This window comes from Macaca thibetana, chromosome 7 (genome assembly GCF_024542745.1).
Source record: "Macaca thibetana thibetana isolate TM-01 chromosome 7, ASM2454274v1, whole genome shotgun sequence".
Classification (NCBI taxonomy): domain Eukaryota; kingdom Metazoa; phylum Chordata; class Mammalia; order Primates; family Cercopithecidae; genus Macaca; species Macaca thibetana.
The window spans coordinates 563,924-591,484 of record NC_065584.1 but is presented as its reverse complement, the minus strand read 5'-3'; the positions used below and the strand labels follow the sequence as shown (position 1 = coordinate 591,484).

Here is a 27,561-nt window from a genome sequence, read left to right as displayed (position 1 = left end):
GTACCATTCAGGACATAGGCATGGGCAAAGACTTCATGTCTAAAACACCAAAAGCAATGGCAGCAAAAGCCAAAATTGACAAATGGGATCTGATTAAACTAAAGAGCTTCTGCACAGCAAAAGAAACTACCATCAGAGTGAACAGGCAACCTACAGAATGGGAGAAAATTTTTGCAATCTACTCATCTGACAAAGGGCTAATATCCAGAACCTACAAAGAACTCAAACAAATTTACAAGAAAAAAACAAACAGCCCCATCAAAAAGTGGGCAAAGGATATGAACAGACATTTCTCAAAAGAAGACATTCATACAGCCAACAGACACATGAAAAAATGCTCATCATCACTGGCCATCAGAGAAATGCAAATCAAAACCACAATGAGATACCATCTCACACCAGTTAGAATGGCGATCATTAAAAAGTCAGGAAACAACAGGTGCTGGAGAGGATGTGGAGAAATAGGAACACTTTTACACTGTTGGTGGGATTGTAAACTAGTTCAACCATTATGGAAAACAGTATGGCGATTCCTCAAGGATCTAGAACTAGATGTACCATATGACCCAGCCATCCCATTACTGGGTATATACCCAAAGGATTATAAATTATGCTGCTATAAAGACACATGCACACGTATGTTTATTGCAGCACTATTCACAATAGCAAAGACTTGGAATCAACCCAAATGTCCATCAGTGACAGATTGGATTAAGAAAATGTGGCACATATACACCATGGAATACTATGCAGCCATCAAAAAGGATGAGTTTGTGTCCTTTGTAGAGACATGGATGCAGCTGGAAACCATCATTCTTAGCAAACTATCACAAGAACAGAAAACCAAACATCGCATGTTCTCACTCATGGGTGGGAACTGAACAATGAGATCACTTGGACTAGAAAGGGGAACATCACACACCGGGGCCTATCATGGGGAGGGGGGTGGGGGAAGGGATTGCACTGGGAGTTATACCTGATGTAAATGACGAGTTGATGGGTGCAGCACACCAACATGGCACAAGTATACATATGTAACAAACCTGCACGTTATGCACATGTACCCTACAACTTAAAGTATAATAATAATAAATAAATTTTAAAAAAAAAGAGAAAAAAAAAAAGAAAAAGAATTCTTTATGTTAATTAAGTCTCATCCGTCTATATTTTTTTTAGGTAACAGGAACTTTTCGTGCTGAATCTTTGCCAAACAGGAAACAGCTTCTGCTTGCATGAACCACTAACAGGGGACATGCCATTCATTAGTAAAGAAGAGGGAGGAAGACAAGGGTCTGAGTCAGGTGGGGATAAGAAACCCAGACCCTGGCAGGAAATGGCATCTCAGCTACACTTTCCTGTTCTGTAGAGGTGGGGAGGGAGCATCACTGAGAAGCAGCCTGGGTTCTTGTACAGGAGGCGCCCTGGGCTGTGTCTCTGTGGTACCCGTGCACAGTAATATGTGGCTGTGTCCACAGGGTCCATGTTGGTCATTGTTAGAACCACCTGGTTTTTGGAGGTGTCCTTGGAGATGGTGAGCCTGCTCTTCAGCGATGTGCTGTAGTATTTACTATCATTCCAATAAATGCTTGCAAGCCATTCCAGGGCCTTCCCTGGGGGCTGACGGATCCAGCCCACACCTGTTCCAGTAGTGCTGATTGAGAACCCAGAGAAGGTGCAGGTCAGCGTGAGGGTCTGTGTGGGTTTCACGAGCGCAGGACCAGACTCCTTCAAGGTGACCTGGGACAAGACCCCTGTGGAGAAAGCATAAGAAGATGAAGCCCACAAAGAAAAGAGCAGATGTTTCCCTTCTGAAGTCGTCCCCAACCACAGCACTCACAGGACGGGACGGTCAGTAGCAGGAGTGTGTAGCAAAGCGTGTCCATGGTGGGGCACAGGATTCACTGAGCTGGGCCCCGTGCTCAGCTTTTCAACCCACAGGAGGGTGGAGCTGGTGGAGATTTGCATCCCCTCACCTGAGCCCTACTCTATGGGGTGCACTCAGGTCTCAGAACTCAGTAGGGGAGTGCATCTGTGGTGAGGAGTAGTGAGGAACAGTGAGCCCTCAGATGTGGGTGTCCACATGTGCTCTCCATTGGGGACACCGTCTCATTTCAGGACCATGGCTCTCAGTCAAGGCTGTGACACTCCTGCTTCTACAGACAGGATCTTCTTGGATGTTCATGCAGGGGACATGCAACCTTCTGGTTTTAGTTCTAGAGGATTAGAGTAGAAATCAAGAAAGCTGCCATTCTTCCTCCCTTCAAGAGAAATGATGGTGGGCATCTGATAGAGCAGGGGGCTCCCCACAAGCATTCTGATCAAAATCCTCTTTGATTAGGGGGAAAGTTATGATTTTTTTTAAAAAAAAGCTGAAGAGAATAAATAATAAACATTTGTAAATAATTATGTAAAGATGTGAGTGTGCAGCTGTCAATCATCATTCATGATCACCACTGAAGAGAAAGTGTTCAAGTGAGAAGAAAGAGATGGAATCCCTGTGACAACATTTGTGAATCCCTAGATCCAGGCCACTAGAGACAGGGGATGAGCTGCTCCTCATGAGCGTGGGAATGACCACATTTCCATGTCTCCTCCCTGTGGACATAAGTTTGCTACTCAACAGTTGTCATCCCCCCTCTGCCTTTGGATTTCAAGGAGGGCAGGTCAAGGGATTCCTGGGACTGGATGCTCAGAGTTAATCTGCAAACTACACTTTCTTGTTCCCTGATGAGGGCCCTTTTCAGGTGTCTTCATATAATGAATGTTTGTTAACAAAATAACCCAGTAAATACACGAAAATAAACTTTTCCAGAGGAGTCATATATCTGCCTGTAGTCTCTGCATGTAGAACTATAAACCACTGTTCTTAATAAGAAGGCAAAGGCTTCAGTTAGAATTGAAAATAAAATGCAGACCTACCCGTTTTTAGGGCCGGAGTCCATAACTGCTTGTATTCTGAGCTAATTTTGCCACACAGCAGTTCAGCATCAGACAGGCATGCTTATGTGAAGGAGTCATTGTGGGGACATTTGTGGTTTTCTGAGGGAAGAGTCCACAAAGCAATGCGTGTGCTTGTCTGAGGGAGGAATCCACGTGGGGACAGATGGGTGCACATATCTGAAAGTAATTGCCCATTTAGGGACAGTGTGAGCTAGTCTGAACTGGAGTTTGGGGAAAACTTTTCTCAGTTAAGGGAAGATGAGAATCCACTGGGTGACCTGCTTGTCAGGAAGGAAACTGACTCACATGGGAGCCTGCTGAAAGAAAGTTATCTCGTGAAGGGAAACAACTTATATGCAAATGGGGAAAGTTAGCTTATTCTTCATTGCCTGCATCTCATGCCATCGCTGCCCACACTGAGTAAAGTTGCCAGAGACTTCTATACAGTCTGCATTTCATTTTGGAGTTCATGACCAGCTACGTACTTTTTTAAGTTGCATATATTTAGGTTCATACTTGGTGTCATTAAATTCTAAGTGTTGACGAATTAATTGTGTCATGTGTCCAACATTGCATATGATTTAAAATAAGTATCACCACCCTTAATCAGTGCTCAATTCACTTACATGATACCCTCTTTCCAAATTCCTGGAAAATCTTCATATGCTTACTTTATCTATAAGTTGGTTTTATGAAATTTTAAATAAAATTATATAGTGTATTTGAAATAACTACACTTTGAAAGGTGACACACACAATCTCTCACCTAAATAACGTTGGTAATTAGGGGATTCTGTAAGACTAAACTGTAATGAAACTGCGTAGAAGCACCGTGCTTTAGTAGATAAACATGCTTCCAAACAAGTACAGCTTAAATCTGATACTGCAGTGCATTTGACCTGAGATTGTGCAACTAAATAATTCAATGACATGTGATGGAGTGGAATTCTTCATATTGGAGTGGATGGTTATGAGCAGGCCAGGAAGAAAAGTTAAAAGTCTATATGTGGTATGACAGTAAGGTAAGTATATTGGTGTGTTCTCATGTTTAATGTAATATAGGTACAGAAGATTAGATATATAAATAGTTTCCATGTGCCCGTAAACGTGGGTTAATATTCAAATGGTACGGTTAGCTTAGAGTCCCTAGAATCACCGACACCACATGTAACAGTACACACACCCGACATTATAATTTTGTACTTTAATACAATTCTCCAAACCAGAGGCCAGAAATCCTCGGAGAAATGGCTGATTCTATGTATGGAAAATATAATACAGGAAAATGAACTTAGAATTTCTTGTAATACTAGGAAACAGGGAAGTGTTAAGAAACAAAAGGATGGTTTGTATCATAAAGATACAGAGTGCAAAGTAAATGAGCTCAAACCCTCTAAATTAAAGTCTGGTTATTTGAGCAATAAAATGAATAATGTAGCATGGATCTACACCAGAGTATGAAGTAAACACCCCTGAACCATTTCTGAAATTAATAGATAATTAAATCAAGGAAAAATGGAAAGAAGGACATATCTCCCTCATAGAATAATCCAAATGACTTAAGTTGGTAGTCCTCTCATCAAGTGAGTGAAGTTTAAATACTTATTAGTTAATTGTGGCATGAGATTAGAGAATGGAAAATATTTTCAGTGTTAGTAGATTTTATTCGGAGTTTTCAGACATAATGCAAAAACATGATTGAAGAAATAATAAAACTTTACATGTTACTTTATCCAAATTTACACACACATGCACACACACAGACACAGAGATAAATATAAATGTTTCTGCGGTACACACTGATGAGGCAGTGAAAAGACAACCACAGACTTGGAGAACACATTTGCAAATCACGTATTTGCTAAATGGCATTTTTTAAACTTGGTAAATAATTTTTATCTGCAATTTTGAATTTTAGATGCAGACAAAGCCACAGACCTGAAGAAAAGCAATCCTTGACCTCCATCTGCACCTGTCCCAGGGCTTTCCCTGTCTCATTTAGGTGCTGAGTTTCCCCTTCAGCCCAACCTCCTCACGTCTCTGCAGGAAATTTTGTGTCTTGTCTCACACTGACTTCCCATCACTTAGTTTCTTAAATACGGTGATACACGGCCATTTACTCTCATAGCAAGTTCTCGAAATTTTATTTGGATACAGTGAATCTACCCTTCAGAGAGTGTGCATAGTATATCTGACTTCCATTATACTTTATATCTACTACTCAATTCAGCCCCTTTCCTGGAACCTGGTGGACTCAGCTCATTCAGTAGCTACTGAAGGTGAATCCAGAGGCTGAATAGGAGTCGCAAGAACTTCCCAGGCTATGACAGGTGGGACACATACACCATGAACTACTAAGTAGCCATAAACAGGAATGAGATCATGTCCTTTGCAGAGACATAGATGGAGCTGGAGACCATTATTCTCAGCAAACTAACATAGGAACAGAAAACCAAATACTACATGTTCTCACTTATAATGGGAGCTAAATGATGAGAACACATGGACACAGAGGGAAACAACACACACTGGGGCCTCTTGGAGGCTGGAGGGTGGGAGGGGAAAGAGAATGAGGAAAATAACTAAAAATTACTAATAAGCACTGGGATTAATACTGGGTGTATTAGTTTGTATTCACACAGCTCATAAAGACATACCTGAGACTGGAACATTTATACAGAATAAAAGGTTTAATGAAATCACAGTTCCACATGGCTGGGGAGGCCTCACAATCATGGCAGAGGTCTAGGATGAGCAAGTCATTTTTTCATGGATGGCAGCAGGCAAACAGAGAGCATGTGCTGGGAAATGTCCCTTATAAAACCACCAGTTTTCGTGAGATTTATTTACCATGATGAGCACAGTAAGGGAAAGACCTGCCCCAACGGTTAAATTACCTCCCACTGGGTCCCTCCCACAATGTGTCAGAATTCAAGATGAGATTTTGGTGGGGACACAGTTAAACCATATCATTATGTCCCTGGCCCCTCCAAAATCTCAAGTCCTCATATTTCAGAACCAATCATGCCTTCCCAACAGTTCCCCCAAAGTTTTAACTCATTTCAGTGTTAACTCAAAAGTCCACAGTCCAAAGTCTCATCTGAAACATGACAAGTCTCTTCCTCCTATGAACCTGTAAAATTAAAAGCAAGTTAGTTACCTCCTAGATACAATGGGGCTGTAGGTGTTGGGTAAATACAGCCATTCCACATGGGAGTAATTGGCCAAAACAAATGAACTACATACCCCATGCAAGTCCAAAATTCAGCAGGGCAGTCAAATCTTAAAGATAATAGAGAAATAAACATCATTTTAAAATGCTAATTTAAACAAAAAATAACAGAAAACATAATATTAGTTTAAAAATATAATTTATTATAGTTGCTTTAAAAAAAGCAATACCCAACTGTTAGCTTTGTACAAGAAAGTTATCCTACATGTTCACAAATAGAAAAGATAAAGATTGGAAAATATGGATTATGAAACTATGAACCAAAAGAAAGCTATAGTAGCTGTGTAAATTTCAGAAAAAGTAGACATCAAAAAACACTTTTAGGACTTAACAGGTATTACGTAGGATAAAGTTACCAGTTTTTTAAAAGACCCCGAAAAAGACTTACCAAATGTATAATAGATGAAGAATGCACCATTCTTTGTGATTTACAGAACAAACGTGATAACAGAAGTAAAGATGTCAGTGAGACCATGCACGTAAGAGTGCATGTAAGAACTTCCTCTTGAATTTCTCCCTGTTGCCGCCCACACCAGCCCTGGTCCTGGAGCCTGCTGGACCACGCTGATGCTGCAGTCAGTGAAGGTGAATCCAGAGTCTGTGCAGGAGAGGCTCAGTGAACCGCTGGGCTGTAAAATTTTTCCACCTCAGACTCCACCAGTGAGCTTCACACAGGTCTTCTGCAAACAGAGAGAACAGACTGAGAACAGCCCCATGTGGAGCAGCCATAGCTGGACCTGATTCATAAGGGACACTAATATTGAGGGTGATGAGAAGGGAAGCCCAGATCAGTGCAGACCCCATGGTGCGGACACTGAGGAAGGGCACAGACATGGGGTGGCTCCTCACCAGGGCCTGAAGGAACAGGGGATGAGCTGCCTTTCATAAGGAGGGGAGGGGACACATTTCCATGTCTTTCTTTTTGTGGTCATGGGTGCACTGCTCAACATTGCTCATCCATCCTCTGTGTCTCCATTTCAGAGAGGGTAGGGTCAAAGGATTCCTGGGTCTGGATGCACAGGGTTAATCTGCCCAACACTCTTTCTCAGTCTCTAATGTGGACACTGTCCAGGTATCTTCATTGCAGCAAACGTTATCAACAAATAAGACCAGTAAGAACATAAGAAATACATTTCCAGAGAAAACAGGCATCTGTCTGTAATCAGTACATTTAGAGCTGCCAACCACTGTTCCTGACAATCAGGCAAAGTAAAGTTAAAATGAAAAAACAAAAAACAAAAAACATATCTCCACCTTGTCAGGAAGGAGTTTTATAATTATCATTATCTTGAGATCATTTTGCCACAAAATTATTCAAGATTTAATATACGTGTTTGTATCAGGAAACAGTCAATGTGGAAATGTGTGCACTTACCTGAGTGAAGAGTTCTCATGGAGACATGGTTGTTTGTCTGAGACAAGAGCCCACATGAGGAAACGTCTGTTTTCTGAGGAAAGAGTAATTGTAAGGACATATGTGGTGGTCTGAGGGAAGAGTCCATGTGGGGACGTGTGTGTTTGTCTGAGGGAAGAATCCACATGAGGAAAGGTGTGTTTTTCTGACAGAAGAGCCCACATGTTGACAGGTGTGTGTACCCATCTGAGGGTAAATGCGCATTCAGGGACAGTGCATGCTTGAACTGAGCTGAAGTTTGGGGAAAACCTTTCTCAAGCAAGGAAAGAAAAGAATGTTCTGGGTTGTTTGCTTGTCAGGAAGAAAAACACTGGGTTATTTGCTTGTTAGGAAGAAAAAGCCTGGGTCAAGTAGAAAATTGATTTTGTCTTATTTAAAGGTCTTCATTGAATGGAAACATCATATATGCAAGACAGGAAAATTACTTCATTCTTTGCTGCATGTATCTCATAACATTCCCATGGTCCCAAATACGTTATTAGATAATTTTATAGAGTATGCACTTAATCCAGGGGTTAATGCACTGCTAAATATATTTTAATTGTATATATTTAGGTTTATATTTTCCATCACAAAATTATGAGCTTAGACAAATTAATTGTGTCACGTCTCAACCATTGCTTATCACTAGAATATTTTTATTCTTCTTAAACAGAGCCTGTTTTACTTATTTTACAACCACCCTCTAAATTCCTGGAATATCCTGTTTACTTGACTATAGTTTTGGCTTTTACAGAATTTAAAACAAATGAAACGATATCGTGTAATTGAAATGACTTCACAGAAGAAAGTGGAAAATGAAGTTGCTGACATAAGTAACTTTGAAAATGAGGAGATTCTGTAAGTTTTAATTGTAAACAAACCACACATAAGCACTCTATTGTAGTAGATAAATATGTTTCTTACAAGGGTACAACTTCACATTTCTGATGCCACTCTGCATGTGTCCTGAAATTGTGCGGCTAAGTAATAAAATGGCATATGGTGGGATGGGGTTCCTCACTTTGCAGTGGGTGGTTATAGACAGTCAAGGAAGGAAGACTAGAAAGGTCCATGTGGTAGCATAGTTGGGTGGAGAGTCCAGTGTCTTCTCATTTTTAATGTAATCAAGTTACAGAAGATTAGATACATAAACAGTTTTGAAGTGTCTGTAAACATGGTTCATATAAGCATGCACATTTACTAGGGCAATTGGTTGAGAGGTCCCAGAAGTACTTACACCTCATTAACAACACACATATCCAGTATCACAATATTTTATTTTAATATTATTCTTTAAAATCAGAAACAAGCACTCTTTATAAAAATGGCTAATTCTATGTATGAAAAAGGTAATATAGAAAATGAGCTTAGAATTTATTATAATATCCAGGAAACAGGGAAGTGTTCAAAAACAAAAGGATGAGGTGGGCTGTAAGGATGCAGGATCCAAACTAAATCTGCGCCCAGCACCTAATAAACCTGTGGCAATTTGAACAATAAAATGAGTAATGTAGCATGGATCTTTTTCAGAGTATGAAATAGACATCCATAAACCAACATGGATATTAATAGATGATTAAATAAACAAACAATGGGAAGAAGAACACATCTCCTTACAGAAGTGTTCCAAATATCTCAGGAGGAGAGTCCTCCAATCAATAGGTGGAGGCTAAACACTCATGGGTTGATTGTGGCCTGAGATTAGAGACATGGAAAAGAAATCACTAATAGTGTATTTTATAGTGAAATTCACATATAATGCCAAATACATGATCTATGAATGAAATTTTTTTTTATTTTTTTTGGTCTAAATTTGTGCAAACACACACACACACACACACACAATTTTTCTCCAATACCCACTGATAAGGGAGAAAAAGGCAACCACACACTGGGAGAAAATATTTCCAAGTCACATACTTGTTAAGTCAATTCTTTTCATTTATTGTGTTTGTTTTTGTTTTTTGTTTGTTCGTTTGGAGATGGAGTCCCGCTCAGTTGCCCAGGCTGGAGTGCAGTGGCGCGATCTCGGTTCACTGCAAGCTCCGTCTCACAGGTTCACACCATTCTCCTGCCTCAGCCTCCGGAGTAACTGGGACTACAGGCGCCCGCCACTACACCTGGCTAATTTTGTGTGTGTGTATTTTTAGTAGAGACGGGGTTTCACTGTGTTAGCCAGGATGGTCTCGATCTCCTAACCTTGTGATCTGCCCGTCTCGGCCTCCCAAAGTGCTGGGGCTACAGCTGTGAGCCACTGACCCCGGCCAATTCTTTTAATTTGTTAAATGACTTTTATAATCAATATGCAAGTAAACTTACAACTAATCAAAAGAAAACAAAGCAGTTAAAAATGAACCAAATATCAGGAGAGGCATCTCATCAAAAATTATATAAAAATTGTTAAATATGAATTTTTTATTAAGAACATGTACATTTAAATACATATTAGATATCATTACTTACCTATTAGCATGGTTAAAACTCTCAATTCTCATGATGATAAATGGCAATATGAATGTGGAAAAACAAGAAATATGCATTGATGGTAGGAATTCAAATTGTCACATGCACAAAATGAGATTTTTTTGGCATTTTTAAAATAGAGATAAAAATGGAGTTAAAATGTGAACTTGTGTTTGGGTTCCAAAATATTTACAACATTGATTCGGAAATTGATGTTTACAAAGATCGATTCAGAGGAAGTTCTGTATCAGATTTCTTAATTTGATTCATTCTACAATCCCTGAAATTTGCTTACAGAATAAATGTTATATGAAACATCTCTCGAATTACTAAAATCCCCTTCACTCAAGCCCTCGTCCAAGGTTCTGTCACACCCAGTGCATAATATAGCTGGTAAAGGTGTATCTAGAAGCCTTACAGGAGACCTTCACTGAGGACCCAGGCTTCTTCACCTCAGCCCCAGACTGCACCAGCTGCACCTAGGAGTGGGCACCTGTGGGGAGGACGCAGGAACGGATGAAAGCCCACTTGACTGAACTCAACCCCTTCTCATCACTGGGACTTGGGAACCCTTACCTGTAGCTGCAGCCACCAAGAAGAGGATCCTCCAGGTCCGGTCCATAATGAGGAGCTGTGCTCTCAGGGGCTTCTCTGGGAGAGGGATGTGGTTATTGGGTGATGCTCTCAGGGCCCAGACATGTCCTTATTTACCTCCATGGATCTCAGGTTACTTGTATATTCAGGAGACAGAGCATTTCATAGCTCAAGACCTGATCTAGGATAAGAAACGGGAGATGAATGACACATCAGCCTTACACGAGTGGGATTCTGATGGTCCAAGCATTAATCCTGCTTGAAGAAATGGATGCCCTACTCCATTTACTAACTTTTGTGGCCAGACATCCTTTCACTGAAAAGCAAACACCCAGAGGACATGCTCCTCACTGTGAACCCACATTTGATTAGCATGGAGACCACATGGATGATTTCTGGAACCATCACTCTTCATGACACTGACCAGGTGCTGTGACCCCATCCTGGTCGAATCAGGCACCAGCCACAGCTCATTGGTGACTCTGAGAAAGTGACAGCTGATGTCCCACGTGAGTGTCCAGCAGGTCCCTCTGAGATCTGCTGGGCGCTCCTGAGACAGTGTCTCCAGCACCTTCCTGGCATCTTGATCCACCAGGATTTTCACTAGAACCACCCTCGGTTTACAGATTTGCCCTGTGATGCATAATTAGAGTTGATTTTCTCATCTCACGGACAATAGGAATCAAAAGATGGAAGAGAACTTTGGAGTTCTTTGTGAATTCACTACTCCAAAAATAATTGGCAAGGAATTTGTGTTTTGAATAAGTCTGGGTTTTATTTCCTACCCCATTTAATAGAATTTCATGAAGTTTTCATGTACTTTCATTTCATATCCATAGATCTTCATCTTTACATATTGGTTTCTGACTCACTGGGTCTGTGTACCTGCCACACTCTCAGATCCATCACTGCCCTGTCAAATGCACAATGTAGGTAACATTACCTAACACTGAAATCTAACCTTTTTATTCATAGGAATACAGTGGCTCCCACAATTCTGTATCCATTCAATTAGTAAAACTATTCCTATCCTTTATATCATCACTATTAAGATATTTATAGTCCTGGAAACTCACTTTAGAAAATATTTCTCGTTACCTTAAATTATATGAATGATTCTGATGTAACAGGATATTTAAAGGCACATCAGCAACTTGTTGAACACATAGTTTTTGTTGTTGTTGTTGTTGTTGTTGACAAAGGAAGACACCTGAGAGGAAACTTCCTCCCCATCCTTCTGTACACCTGCTCTGGGGTTGGAACCTGTGCTTGGTGGCTCCTGAGCGCCCCCTCCAGCCCAGCCTTGCCTTGCAGTGAGGTTTCTGCAGTGGCTGTGACCTTGACCAGGCGTCTCCAGGGGAGAAGCTCAGCTTTCGTCTTTACTGCCTTTTGTGGTTTCAGTGTCCCTGGACTATTTTCTTACATCTAACCTGGATTATCTTACATCTTACCTGGACTATTTACCTGGATTTGCTTACATCTTACCTGGACTATTTGCTTACATCTTACCTGTCTATGCACTATTTACTTACATCTTCATACAATCATGGAAGAATGGGGGAAGGATCTGGAATGGCAGATTTGTCTTTCTTCACATAGGACAAGGTGCTGGAAAAGTTCTTCCCTGTAGGATCTTTTGGAGAAGGCTCTTGGTACAGTTTTCAGTAATTATAACTTCCCCACTTCTGACCCATAGGAAACATATTTGGATTTTTTTTTTTTCTAATCTGGAGGTTTCTGGACGGAAAGTCCAGAAGACTGAGGAGCGTACGGCCCTCTGGAACTGTCACTTCACCGTAGTCCACATCTGTCTTTCAGACGTCTAGAGTTCTTACCATGTAAGTGCCCTCAACAGCTTTTTAAAAATATATATATATGTATATGTATATATGTATGTGTGTATATATATGTATTTATGTACATATATATGTATGCATATATATATGTACACATATGTGTGTGTTTGTGTGTGTGTGTATGTGTGTGTATTCTTCTGCAGCTTCTGTTCCAGTAAAGCAAGTGCCAACTGCCATTCTGGACATACCTGTCTCTCCCGTTTTGGGAGTGGGCAATTTTTGATTGGAATTTCATTCCTTTGATGAATTCCCAAAGGTACTGAAGATCAGATTGTGCAGACGCCTCTTGACGTAAGAATGAGGTGATGACTTTTGTAATCTTTACATTTTGGAGCAAAGACCAAAAGTAAAACCAAAGGTCCTCTTCATGTGTTACTGGAGGCAGGATTCTAACCTGATTACATAGATGTGGCACCTGGTCTGACATAAATGAACAGGCAAGGAAACAGAAAAAGGACATGGCACAACGTTTATGAAAAAGTCTCAGCAATTTTAATTTTCTTCTGAGGAAGCTGAAATTGTGCAAGTAAAACAGTGTGACTGGACATGTCTCAGGTGAAGTTGTGTTCTGGAAAGTACCTCCAGTCCTGGGCTGGATCCAGTAGGTGCACTCAGGCCCCAAATCCTAAAGCAGCGACTTGTATTCCTTAAACAGATGATATTCCAATGAGAAAGCTGTTCTCAGGTGAGCTGCAGAGCAGGGAGGAGGAGATGGAGGTGACCTTGGCTTCCCAGAAATTGATGAAACTTGAAGACCAAGGCCACCTCCGTGGATCAGAGATCCACCTATGAGTACATCACATCGGCTCTGTCTTCAGGAATCTTGGGCTGTGGGGGAGGTGAAGGAATGTGATTTATTTCTTTCTGCTAACGCAGTGTGCTTCAGAGAGAATGAACTGAAAATTTAATAAGTATACTTTTTGCCATAATAAGGGAGAGAATATGAATGATTCATGGCAATGCAAGTGGTCACTTCAGAGCTGGCAGAAGGAGCAAGTGCACAACTGAGAGAAGGAAGCGCCCTGCCCCAGGAAGCAGGTGCGCTAAGACCATCCCCTGAGAACTGCCCTCCAGATGCCACGTGTCAGTGGAACCTGGGCCCGTGCCTGGGATCTTGTGCGTAGTGTGGAGAGCAGAGCACAGCTCCATTTCTCCTCACTGTGTGACCTAGGATGTGACCTCTTCCTCTGAGCTTCATTCTAACCAGGTGTTAAAATGAAATAACAGCAGTAACTTTTCTTGTAAACTTTCCAGTAAGAGCCAGTGATGATCAGAATTGTTATCACTGTTGTTGCCCAATCCCTTAAATATCATAAAAACACCTGTGTGACCCCTCGTCTCAGACCTCAGATGACCACCTCGCAGAGAGCACACCTGCTTTGCTTCTGTCACAAACGTGGTATTAGAACTGGAAACTATGTATTCCTTGTTATAGAATTTCTATCTTAGTTATGTTACACTGGATGAAGATAGAATTAGTAAGTGACAGTTAGAATTTTAGGTGGTGGGATGTCTAAGCAAACTGTCGATGGTGTGTCTTCATTTCTCCTTGCTTATTATAGATAATATGAGAGGAGAGAGAAAAATTAAAGAGAAAACTATTGACCAATAGTCAGGTGTTTGATAAACAAAGGAGATTTTCACATCTTCTGGAAACCCCATTAAATTAAATAAATTGAGGAACTTTAAGACATTTTTCCGCATTCTGGATTCATGTCTAATACAGATTTAGATTTAAATGCACAGAGAGAACACAGAAAATGGAAATTCGGCAGCAGATCATTTTGCCAAATAGGCAGATTTAAATTAGTTTGTGATTTTAGCTAAATAACCCAGTAATAAACCCCAGATCCAAATAAGAAATTATAACATTTCAATATTTAATGACTGGTTGAGGGAAGCTGCAACTAACATTATTTTGATGAATCATACCTCCATAATAAAACTTTGTCCAGGGGCCCAACTTTTCAAGGGGCTGCCTGAGTAAATAGTTTCTACTTCCCCTACCTGGAAGAATCAGTCATCCTCTAAATCCTGGGAGTCACTAAGAACAGACAGAAGTTTGAATACTTTGAAATTTTGAGTGACCCAAAATTACTCTCTGGGCTGACTGGTGAGGATGATCTCTATAAGCCTCGTCTTTGAAGAGTGTATGATGGCTTTTGTTATAATGAACAGGTAGCAACAAAGACAGTCAAGGAAAATGAAGGAGGAGGGGAACATGGTCCAAACAGAAGAACAACATAAAGGTTCAGAAACCAACGTCAGTGAAAAGGAAGCATATGGTTTACCTGGCAGAAAACTTTAAGTAAATGTTAGAAACATGTTCGATGAGCTAGTGGCATCACGCAAGAACAATGCGAGAATTTTAATAGAGACAAAACATTTAGGAGATGACTAAACAAAACTATTGATGCTCAAGAATACAATAAGTCAGACAAAATTTTTAAGCAGATTTTAGACCAGACTAGATCAAGTAATAGAAGAAACAGTAAACTCAAAGAAAGATCATTTGAAATAGTAGAGACAGAGAAGAAAAATTTCAATGAAAAAAATAAAATAGAGTTAAAGACTTATGAGTCAGGAAACAGATTGAAAACTAAATTATGCATTGAGGAGTTATGCAAAAATAGTCTTATTTTTGCATACAAAAGGGGTAGTGAAGGAAGAGGGTGTGTGTGTGTGTGTTTGTTGGTGGGGAGGAGAGAGAGAGAGAGAGAGAGAGAGATGTGTGAAAAGATTTTTCAAAGAAGTAATAGCATAGAAACTTTCTAAATCTGGAAAAGCAAATATTCATCCACATCCAAGAGCTCTATAAATTTTAAGTAAGGTAAACAAAATGAGAAAGATCTGAGATAGTTTGAAACCACATTGTTAAAAGAAAAAGTTTTTGAAAACAGAAAGAAAAAGAGCAGATTTAGCAGATTTCTCAGCATAAGCTTTTCAGTCCAGAATGGAGAGGAATTATATTCAATAATGTATGGTTTAGTGATAGAGATTATTTCTGGGAAATGTGTTTCTAGTCAGTGTCATCATTGTGTAAGCATCATAGGGTGAACTTACACAAACCTACAGGGAATGCAACTACACACAGGCTATGTGGAATAGCACAGTGTTCCCAGACAACTAACGTGTACAGGGTGTTACTGCACCGAACACTGCAGGGAACTGAGACACCGTGGTAAGTATCTCTCTATCTAAACACATCTAAATATGGAACATCCTTAGTGAAAATACGGTATTACAATGTTACGTGGCCACAAACATATATGTGGTCTATTGTTGACTGAAACATTGTTAGGTGGCCCATGACTGTATTCAAATTGCTGGGGGAAAAAGACTGAAAAACAAACAAAACTCTGCCAACCAAGAAACTTTACCATGTAATTCTTTTTGTAAAACAAAGGATAGGTAAGACCTTTCCCAGAGAAGCAAAAACTAAAGGAGTTCTTCACCGCTGGGCCTGCCTTAAACACCAAAGAGTCTCAACTAAGTCTGCAGAATAATGACATTGCTGCATCAGCTCCATTCTGGCCTCTGCCGTGTGACAGTTTTGTGTGAATTTTCTTTCTGCTCTCTCAGGACTTTTCCACTCAACTTCTTTTTTTTTTTTTTTTTTTTTTTTTTTTTTTTTTTTTTTTTTTTTTTTTTGAGTCTCGCTGTGTCGCCCAGGCTGGAGTGCAGTGGCCGGATCTCAGCTCACTGCAAGCTCCGCCTCCCGGTTTTTTACGCCATTCTCCTGCCTCAGCCTCCCGAGTAGCTGGGACTACAGGCGCCTCCTAGTTTTTCGTATTTTTTAGTAGAGACGGGGTTTCACTGTGTTAGCCAGGATGGTCTCGAACTCCTGACCTCGTGATCCGCCCGTCTCGGCCTCCCAACCACTCAACTTCTAACTCCATTCTCCTTTTAATTCTCAGTTCATTGAAAAGATTCATATTTAGCTAAGAACATTAAAAACTTTGGAAAAAATTTCATCTTAAGCCCAACAAATTTAATTAATGGTCTTCACGGATGCCCATCTGTTTTTTTCTTGTTTTGTTTTCCTGTGGGATATGGCCCTTGTTTCTACTTCAGTCCAGTCCTTAATTCCATATGCATGAGGCATCCAACCATCACACACCCAGGACCATCTTGGAGGAAGGTACCCTACCATCTGCCTCATCAGCCTTCAGGTGCACAGTGGCCATTCTTTCAGCTGTTGTATGTGCTTTAGGGCTTTCCATTTAAAAGTGTGTTTCACTATCCCCCAAATAAAGTTCCTGGACCTTAAAAAGTGATGTGGTGTTGGGGGCATTGACAGCCAATTTTCATTGAAAGTCTCTTCTGCCCTTGGTAATTGAGGAAGACTGGGAAGAAGGGAACAAATCTCAGACCTCATGTAACTCCTCATTTAGCAACAGATTCAGTGCAAATTTAGAAAGTTGAAGACATTGAGTAATGTTGGTGTGGTTTTCTGTGGCATACTAAGGAGTCAGCAGAAGACGGTCAGTGGTCAGTCTCCATCCAGCTGGTACCCATTGTCCATTAGTTAGGTCATAAGAAAAGATAAAAGACAACTTTTGTGACAAAGCCCTAAGGGCTTCTTTAAAACACTTTGCCCAGAAACTGGCCAACAGGGACATGACAAGTTTTTATATCACAGCTACTATTTTTTGCCTACTTTATGTAGAAATCTGAGAGATGTGCCCAGGGGCTGATTCTCCATCCAGGGGACAGCGCTAACAGAGTTATGTGGTATTAGTCTGTCTGGGTCTTCATAAGAAGACAACACGGAGTGGGTGGCTTAAACAACAAATATTGATTTTCTTACAATTCTGAAGTCTGAATGTTGAAGATCAAGGTGCTGGCAGGTTTGGTTCTTGGTGCGGCTTCTTCCTGGCTTGCACTTGGCCACCTTCTAGTGCACTACGTCTCCACATGGCCTGTTCTCTGCGTGCACGTGAAAAGTGAGAGGTCTCTGGTGTGCCTTCCTCTTCTTATAAATACAACAGGTCTGTTGCATTAGGTCTTACACTTATGACCACATTTAACCTTAATTGTATCATTAAAATTCCAATAGAGATCCATTGAATTTAAGGCTTCAGCATATGAATTTTAAAGAGGGAACAATTCAACTGATGACACAAATCAACAGATGGTGAGAACCATTAGAATATATATATATATTTAAACAATCAGTTATAATGGACCATGCAGGAACTTTCAGGTAAGTTCCTAGTAATTGGTGAAACTTCAACTATAAGAGGAAAATTTGTCTTCCTCGTTTCTTTCCTGGCATAAGAATGTGAGGAAGAAGAACCACAGATAATAAAGCGGAGCCCTACAGAAAGCTGAGGTGCTGGTGAGAAGGGAGACCACTGAGCAGGTGAGGAAGCCCCGCCCACCCTGCCCTGGCTCCTGACCCGGCTCCTGACCCAGCTCCTCAGCCAGCTCCTGACCCGGCCTTGTATTCCGTGAGCCCCGCGCGCCCCCTGCTGGTCCTGAGCGGCACCTGCGCCCGCCCCCTCCGCCTCCCTGCAGGGAGGTTTGTGTCTGGGCTCACACTCACCTCCCCTCACTGTGTCTCTCGCACAGTAATACACGGCCGTGTCCGCGGCGGTCACAGAGCTCAGCTTCAGGGAGAACTGGTTCTTGGACGTGTCTACTGACAGGGTGACTCGACTCTTGAGGGACGGGTTAAGGTAGTTGCTCCCACCACTACTGATATGCCCAATCCACTCCAGCCCCTTCCCTGGGGGCTGGCGGATCCAGCCCCACCAGTAACTGCTGAAGGAGCCACCAGAGACAGCGCAGGTGAGGGACAGGGTCTCCGAAGGCTTCACCAGTCCTGGGCCCGACTCCTGCAGCTGCACCTGGGACAGGACCCCTGTGAACAAAGAGACCCACAGTGAGTCCTGGGATCAGAGACAGTCTCCCATACCTTCATGTCTGGATCCTTGAGACACTCACATCTGGGAGCTGCCACCAGGAGGAGGAAGAACCACAGGTGCTTCATGTTCTTGCACAGGAGGTCCATGACTCTCAGAGAGCATTTCCCATGTGAGCTGGACCCTGAATTTAAGAAAAAGTGTGGTGGTTTCCTGTGCGTGCTTAAGTGAGGATTTGCATGTGGGTGGTGCCTTTGTATGGAGAGGTGTAAAAAGAGGATGGAGGACCCTGTCTTTTGGGCTCACCCTGGGAGTAGGATGCTGACTTTGCCCTCTGAGAACTCATGTCTCTTCCTGGGGCTTCCCCTCACCAAGCCCGGAGTCCTCTTCTTCCAGGTAGGAAAAGTGCTGAAGGAGCCGATCTGGGAGATGAATGTGATCATGGATCAGGGACAGATTTTGGAATAGAGTCAACTCTTCTACCCTTAAAGATTCATATAAAACCAACCACACATCCAGGTCATTTAAATGGTCATTTACTACTTCAGACACATTGAAACAACTGCTGAATGTAATAATGACAGTGACTTCAAACAATCCTGGATCCATCCAATGTTTATTGCAGTTCAGAACATCCTTCATGGTTAGAGGGAAGCTCACTGTCCCTGGAAGTGGGTCATTTATAAAAGCACCTGAGAGCTGTCCTTCTGTGACCTTTTGGTATTTGGGATTCTGTCTGAGATCTTAGGAGAAGGTAGTGGGACATGTGTCCATTCTTCTCAGTATGTGACCTTGAAGATGTGGCCTGGTCTCTAAACAATTCTGATTAAAAATATATAGATTCTGGATTGCAGTGACAACTTCAGACAAAAACTCTATAACAGGTCAGCCCTGGAGGACAGTCTCATGAAGATCATGAAGATTAGTGCGATTCCCTTTCCTGGGAACCAGAGAGGAACTCTGTGGTTCCTCTAGAGCACAAGAAACTCTGGTCCTTCCCTGACAGGTCACGCTTGTGAAACAGCCACATATTTATCAAGCCCAGAGTCCTTACCCACATATTTATCATTTCAGGTCCATCTGTCTCTGAAAGACTTTATCCTCCATTGATTTGCATGAACACACTCTAGGATGTGCTGTATTGCAACTTGTGCATTTGACATTAGTTTGGTGAATTATGTAATAAACAATCTATCTCCTTGGATGTGGATAACAGGAGAGTCTTCAGAAGTTTGATGTGTTTTGAAATCAGGACAAACCTGGGCTGTCTTATTAGGACCTGAACAACTGGGCTTACCTGTGGGACAACAGAGGGAAAGAGACAGACCCCACACCAGAGCCAGGTGAGCTCCTTACCTACCAGATGGTCCCTGGGCATTTAGTTTGAACAGATCGAGAAGGACCTTCCTCACCCTCAGGAGAATTATGAACATTGAGGGAAATTGAGATAAATTTTTATTTACAGAGAATAATTCATAAGCTTGTAGACCTGTATGTGGGTGTGTACAGGGTTGCTAGGATATGCTTATACACATAACAGAAAGAATTATAATTCATGGAAAGAAAAACAAAGAGCTTCTGAATTTGTAGATATTGTTTGCCACAAATGGGTCAGGTCACTAGATCATCTTATGTTGCTGGAGGTAAAACTTCTCAACATTGTCATGGAGACAAAAAGCAAAAGAGGAAAGATTCAAGTGAGATTCCTTTGAAAAATACCAGTAATGAACAGGCCAAAAGAAGTGAACCCTTATGGAAAGAGTGCTAAGAATTGGGGTTTGAGAACCTCTGCCTAGATTTCAGAAGACGTATGAAAACACCTGGATGTCCAGTCATAAGTTTGCTGCAGCGATGGAGCACTCGTGGAGAACCTCTGCTAGGGCAGTGAGGAAGGGAAATATAGGGCCAGAGCTCCCACACAGAGTCTCTACTGGGGCACTGTCTAGTGGAGCTGTGAGAAAAGGGCTGCCATCCTCCAGATCCCAGAATGGTAGATCCACTGACAGCTTGCACTGTGTGCCTGGAAAAGCCACAGACACTCAACACCAGCCTGTGAAAGCAGCCAGGAGGGATGCCGTACCCTGTAAATCCACAGGGGTGGAGCTGCCCAAGACCATCGGGACCCACCTGTTGAATCAACATGTCCCGGATGTGAGAAGTGGAGTTGTAGGTGATCATTGCAGAGCTTTATGATTTGACTGCCCTGCTGGATTTTGGACTTGCGTGGGGCCTCTTTGTTATGGCCAATGTCTGTCTCTTGGAATGGGTATGTTCACCCAATGCCTGTAACTTGCTTTTGAATTTACAGGCTCATAAGTGGAAGGGACTTGCCTTGTCTCAGATGAAAGGTTGTACTGTGGACTTCTGAGTTAATGACGAAATGAGTTTGGACTTTGGGGAGCTGTTGGGAAGGCATGATTGGTTTTGAAATGTGAGGACATGAGATTTGGGAGGGGACATGGGGTGGAATGATATGGTTTGGCTGTGTCCCCACTCAAGTCTCATATGGAAGTGAAACTCCCATGATTCCCAATGTTGTGGGAGGGGCCCAGTGGGAGGTGACTGAATTATGGGGGTGGGTCTCTCCTGCACTGTTCTCATAATAGTGAATGAGTCTCATGAGATCTGACAGTTTTAAAAAGGGGAGACCCCAGCACAAACTCTCTTCTCTCGTCTGCTGCCATGTCACATGTGCCTTTCACCTTTCACTGTGATTGTGAGGCCTTTCCAGCCATGTGAAACTGTAAGTCCAAAAAAACTCTGTCTCTTGTAAATTGCCCATTCTCTGGTAAGTCTTTATCAGCAGTGTGAAAACAGACAAATGCAGTCAGACATGCTCTACTCAAGGTCTCTGCACATGGAGAAAAACCAGTGAAAGTGGAAAAGGCATTTTCTTGGTTTGTTGAAAAATACCTATAGAAAACACAACCCTGTAGCAGGACATCACACAGAACTAAGAAATAATGGAACTGGAATAAATGTGAAAATTGCAATCATTTGCAGATGCGTATTTGTTCATTTATCTTCAAATGAAATAAAGTAAAAGCAGGTGTTCTGTTTCAAAATCCACAAAGAGTGTGTTGACCTTGAGAACACACCCCTCTCCCCGTCTCTAAAGGCAGGAACGTCACATGGATCAGGTGTCAAGCTGCTGCTCTGTGACATCTATGGGACGGCTTGTGCTGAAGCCCAGGCACTGTGGTCTACTCTAATGAAAGGAAGGACTCTTCAGTGGTTTTGAGGCAGAGCCATTACTGGAGTCATCGGGGTCCCCTGTGGGGTGTGCTCCTCAGGACACTGACCAGTGTGATCAAGGCAGGGTCATCTCTGCCCCCAAAGTGACACTCAGGCTTCTGCAGGGTGTGGATGTGTCCTCCTGTTACAAAAAGAAAAAAAAAAAAAGATACAAGGTTGAGGGGACGTTTCCCAGTCAGAGACAACATCAAATGTTAGTACAGAATTGTAAATCTAGAGAAATTCCCTGGGGTAACTGGGTAGCAAGGCAGCTCCAGACCATGACGGGAAACAAGCCCTTGCACCACCTGCACTTGCCCCTGGAGACAGCCCCGTGCACAGTGTCCCAGGCGTTCCCTGGTTGTCCCAGGTACCCTGCAGGGGGGTTTGTGTCTGGGCTCACACTGACTTCTCCTCACTGTGTCTCTAGTACAGTAATACACGGCCGTGTCCTCGGCTCTCAGGCTGTTCATTTGCAGAAACAGTGAGTTCTTGGCGTTGTCTCTGGAGATGGTGAATCGGCCCTTCACAGAGTCTGCGTAGTATATGGTACCACCACTTTCACTAATAACTGAGACCCACTCCAGACCCTTTCCTGGAGCCTGGCGGACCCAGTGCATAACATAGCTACTGAAGGTGAACCCAGAGGCTACACAAGAGAGTCTCAGAGACCCCCCAGGCTTTACCAAGCCTCCCCCAGACTCCACCAGCTGCACGTCACGCTGGACACCTGCAAAAACAGAGACAGCCTGGTCAGAAACCACCACACATAGCCCCTGTTTCTCTCACTTATGTCCCATCACAGTCAATATCTCTCATTCTCCATAAATCACCTTTTAAAATAGCAACAAGGAAAACCAAACTCAGCACAAACTCCATGGTGCGTCTTCTGAGTTCAGTGTTCATGACCAAGTGGAGACAGCTGGGAATCCCGGGGCTGTGGCTCCTCTCCCAGAGCTGCAGGGTCAGGATTTGACTGGTTTTCAACAGCAGAGGGAGGGCCCTATTTGCATATCTCCTACTACACAGAGAGCTCTGGGGTGGGAACCCTGAGGAGATGGCAGACCCCAGATAAAATGACAGGCCCCGCAGGAGTTGGGTGACAATGATGGTATTTGGAAAACACGCTGTCTTATTAGGAAATTTTGTTGTGATCAATATTTTGCACTATTTTATTTTTTATATATTTGTGTAAATCGTGTTCCGTAGGAGTCAATGGTTTCTCTATTTACATATGTGGAAGTAAACCCACACATGGAGGAGGGGCTAAGTGTGTGTCTAGGAGCCTATGTCTGGGATGACTGAGCCCCGATATCTGAGCCTGTTATTCCTCATCACTGTTACTCCCTGAACCAAATCTTGGTAAGAATTGGACATACCTAGTATGCTTTGTGGAACCCATTTCCTGTACTGAGAATACGTGTGATTTTGTTGCACTCTACCATTCACCTAAAAATAAGGAGGGAACTAGGATTCAGGAGTTAAATTCTCAGACATTTCTGACATTTAATATACATTTTCTGTCTTTATACCACCCTTTCTTTGTCTAATTTTTCATTTGTCTGTTTACAATAAATTTTGTGAGTGTTACTTGGCAGATAATAGCTTCACATATTTAAAGTGTGCAATTGATAAACATGATGTGTCATCATTACCAAAGTGGACAAGTGAGTTTTCCTCAACATTTTCTCTTGTTCTTCTGTATGTCTCCTCCTTTCCCCTTCCTTTCGTCTACCGTTTTCCCAGGTAACTACTGATCTTCTGGATATTACCTTAGATTCTTTTTCATTTAAAAGAAATTACATAAATGGAGTAACATGGTGTATATTCTTATTTGTCTGGCTTATTTTGCTCATCATAAACATTTAGATATTTTTCTTTGTTGTTCTGTGTGCCAGAAATATATTTATTATAATGTTGAGTAGTATTCCAGTGAACACATTTACCATAATTTGGTTTTTTTGGGGGGCAGCTGAAAAATATTTGGATTCTTTTATTATTCTAGGTTTTACTTAAAAAAGTATGCTGCTCAGCTTAAAAACGTACGTAAATGAGAAATATATATATGTATTTATTTTTGAAACAATAACATCAGCAATAACAGATTAATAGAAAATATGGAATTTTGCAAGTTTTATTTAATGCTTCAGATAATTGAAGATTTAAAACAAAAAAAAAATGAAATCTAGGGAGAGGCAAGTTCTTGTGTAGAGTAATAAAGCCAAGATATGAAATTACCTGAGGCAGAGTCTGTCGTATTCAATGTAGGCCATTACAAGATGGAGCACAAATATACATTGGATTGCTTGAAGTCGAGTATGCGAAGCGTGTTGTAGTGAGAAATTCTAAGGGACAACATACTGAAGAGTTGTCTGATTCCCTTAAATCCTTTACAGTCACAAAAATCTGTCTTTCCCAAAGTGACTGTCTGGGAGAGAATGAGAGCCCACACTTCTGAAACGCATCCAGACCCAGCTCTCTGATTCCCACTACAAAACTAAGATATGACCCTGCAGGAGCAGGCCATGAAAATCAGTATCCTAGGGCACTGAAGCAACCCCTCACGAGTTGATATGGGAACAGAGGTCCCCATCAAAGATCCACTGAGAAGCAGCTCCCTCACTTTCTTATGGAATCAGAGCCTTAATCTGCAGGTCATGGCAGCAGATGGGGAAGATGGAGACGCCAACAGGGAGGATTAGAGCAGTGGGAGGGGACAACCGGGGAAAACAGGGGGACTCTACCCCAGGGGAAGAGGCAAGAAGACACAGACCAGCACCCCATTTGGAGGAGGGTCGGGAAAACTCGGAAGGTCACGCTCAGACTCAGGATCACAATGATTTTCTAGAAATATGGCCCCACGAGAGGTCAGAGACTCTTCCTTTAGTCTAATGCCTTCCGCTAATTTCACAATTGGCAGTTAAATATAACACTTTAATTCACCCTAGGAACGTGAAAGAGATTCTCTGTAGAATGGAATGAGGTGAATATTCAAAGCCAAGCAGGCATGAAAAACAAGGTCTCACTAGAGGATATGAAGTCTCTGGTGGACATAGAAGAACACACTTCAACTGCTACAGCCATTGCAAAAGGAAATGTCAAATATAACTCTGAAGAGATGCACAGACATCTTCACAACCAAGGCCCAGCAAACATAGGGTGCGGTAAAACACAGGCAGAAATGCACAAAATAAAATAATAAGTCAATATCAAGGGTCCAAACGTGGCTGGCTATCAACAAAAATATTAACATACATCAATGAAAAACACCAAAGTCATAATGGAAAAATCATCAGAATTGATATTTGTAAACGACACAATATTAAAACTATCTTATTAAGTAGGATATTTAAAGTAATTAAAATTAATTTGTTAAAAGTGTCGAAAGAAAATGTGGACACAATGCAAGATTAGATAGGCAACTGACAGACAGAAATAGTAAGAAAGAATCAAACGGAAATTCATAAAATTATCAAAAGTGTTTCAGTATAAAATTGAATATACCTTGGGTACGCTCAGCTTAGAATTTGCTCAGCTTATAAATGAAATCAGGAATTTAAACTCCGTTACTGGAAATTACACAAAATGAATTTCAAAGGGAAAATGAGTGAAGAAATATAAGAACTAATATCAAAAAGTATAGTGTAGATATATTTCAAATTTCAGAAATAGAAGTTAGAAACACAAAGAAAAATATCTTAAGAAATAATGATACCTTAAGATATACTTATATCTTAGATATATTTCTTAAGAAAAATATGTTAAGAATGTGAAACACCTAACCACAGACCCAAAAATCAGAGAACCCCATGCCGGGTAAACACACACAGACACACACCTGCACCATACATATGAACGTATTCTGTGAGCCAATATTTCAAGGCAACAGTGAGCTGTTATCACACAACTGCACTTCAAACGTGCAATAGAGAGACTCCATCTCTAAAAACAAACAAAAAAGAATCAATAATATTTTTGGCCTGGCGCAGTGGCTCACACCTATAATCTCAGCACTTTAGGAGGCCAAGGCAAGGGGGGCACCTGAGGTCCAGAGTTTGAGACCAGCCTGACCAACTGGGAGAAACCCCGTCTCTACTGAAAATACAAAATTAGCTGGGTGTGGTTGTGCATGCCTGTAATATCAGCTATTGGGAGGCTGAGGCAGGAGAATCACTTGAACCCGGGAGTCGGAAGTTGTGGTGAGCCAAGATAGTGCCATTTCACTCCAGCCTAGGCAACAAGAGCGAAAGTCCATCTCAAAAAAAAAAAAAATAATAATAATAATAATAATTCACAGGATTGCAAGGCTAATAAAATAGGAGACGTTAAACTGAGCATCCTCAAAGATCCTCTGGTGTTTCTGATGTTTTTAAACAGATAGCTGACCTAAGACCTTCAGACTAAGCTGATAACCCTTAATAGTAAAACGTTTCCACCCAAGTCATTGGACCGGGACCCCTGTCTAATTCCCCACACCTTTCTCCTGCTTCTCATTACTATTTGCTTTGACTTATAAACACTCGTCTCATTTTCTGTAGACCTTGGTATTGTCCATCATATTGAACCCTTATCTCTTTTCTTATTCGTTATTTTTATAGTTGCTACATAGAATAACTTGTCACACTGCATATTGGTGTGTGACTGCTGATAGCTTAAGGCTCATTCTTCCATGACCTCCTTTTTTACACACAAGGTGAATATCAGTCAGAATCACAGGAACTGCCTTATTTGATGCGAGTGGGAGTTTCCTACTCTACCAACCCCTTCTGTGAGCGGAAACACTCAGTCTCCCCCCACCGCCAAACCATGGTAAAAACCCTGAGCCCGTCTCCTTCCCTGCTCTATCAAGCCATTGTGGACTTTCCTGAGAGAACTGCCTGCTCTCAGCAGACACCTCTAGTGTGGAGATAATTATCCCTTCCATATCCTCTTGGCCTGAGGGTGTGTCACCATCACGTATCACATCCACACTAAATCTCAGTTGACATATCTTGGCCTTTGCATGACGTCAGCTACAACTGGGGCTGGGAGCTTGGTGTCCCAGCTCCTATTAACAGGACGCACCTGATCCCTGAGCCAACTCCGGGACAGAGCTGGACATGAGATATGGTTTGGCTCTGTGTTCCCACCCAAATCTGATCTTGAATTGGAATCTCCACAAGTCCAGGGAGGGACCTGGTGAGAGGTGACTGGATCATGGGGGTGGCTCCTCCATGCTGTTTTCATGATAGCGATTGAGGTCTCAGGAGATCTGAAAATTTAAAGTGTGTGGTAGCTCTCCCAACTTCTCCTGCTGCCATGTGAGCTGTCTCTTTGTTTCCCCTTCACAGTCTGCCTTGATTGCAAGTTTCTTGAGGCCTCTCCAGCCATGCAGAACTATGAGTCAATAACCTATTTTCTTTATAAATTACCCAAATTCAGGTAGTTCTTTGTAGCAGTGGGAAAACAAACTAATATAACATGCCTGGAGTGGTTTAATAAACCCCCTTCACTTCATAAAATGATGTCATGGCCGGGCACGGTGGCTCAAGCCTGTAATCCTAGCACTTTGGGAGGCCGAGACGGGCGGATCACAAGGTCAGGAGATCGAGACCATCCTGGCTAACACGGTGAAACCCCGTCTCTACTAAAAAATACAAAAAACTAGCTGGGCAAGGTGGCGTCGCCTGTGGTCACAGCTACTCGGGAGGCTGAGGCAGGAGAATGACATAAACCCAGGAGGCGGAGCTTGCAGTGAGCCGAGATCCGGCCACTGCACTCCAGCCTGGGCAACAGAGCAAGACTCTGTCTCAAAAAAAAAAAAAAAATGCTGTCATTATTTTGCTGTATTGTAGTGTTTCCATAAAAATATGGAGAAGCGCAGGCTCATTCCTATGAATGTTCAAGAGTCTCTGACGTTTTATGTATTTTATCTCTGTCTGACTCCGTTTCTACCAAATTACACATGTTACAGTTAGTACTATCTTTAATGACGTTAAG

General features: G+C 41.9%; 2 gene segments (V, D, J or C); both read right to left on the bottom strand.

Moving 5' to 3' along the window:
• Positions 1-1,326: 1,326 nt before the first annotated feature.
• LOC126958588 (immunoglobulin heavy variable 2-70D-like) lies at positions 1,327-1,888 on the bottom strand. The segment is given in 2 exon segments: positions 1,327-1,751; positions 1,838-1,888. Coding segments are annotated over 2 exon segments (456 nt in total).
• An 8,607-nt stretch (positions 1,889-10,495) lies between these two features.
• LOC126958597 (immunoglobulin heavy variable 4-30-2-like) overlaps positions 10,496-27,561 on the bottom strand; it is a 37,357-nt gene continuing 20,291 nt past the window's right edge. The window contains 1 exon segment of the V gene segment in view: positions 10,496-10,524. Within this exon segment, the coding sequence occupies positions 10,511-10,524 (14 nt within the window).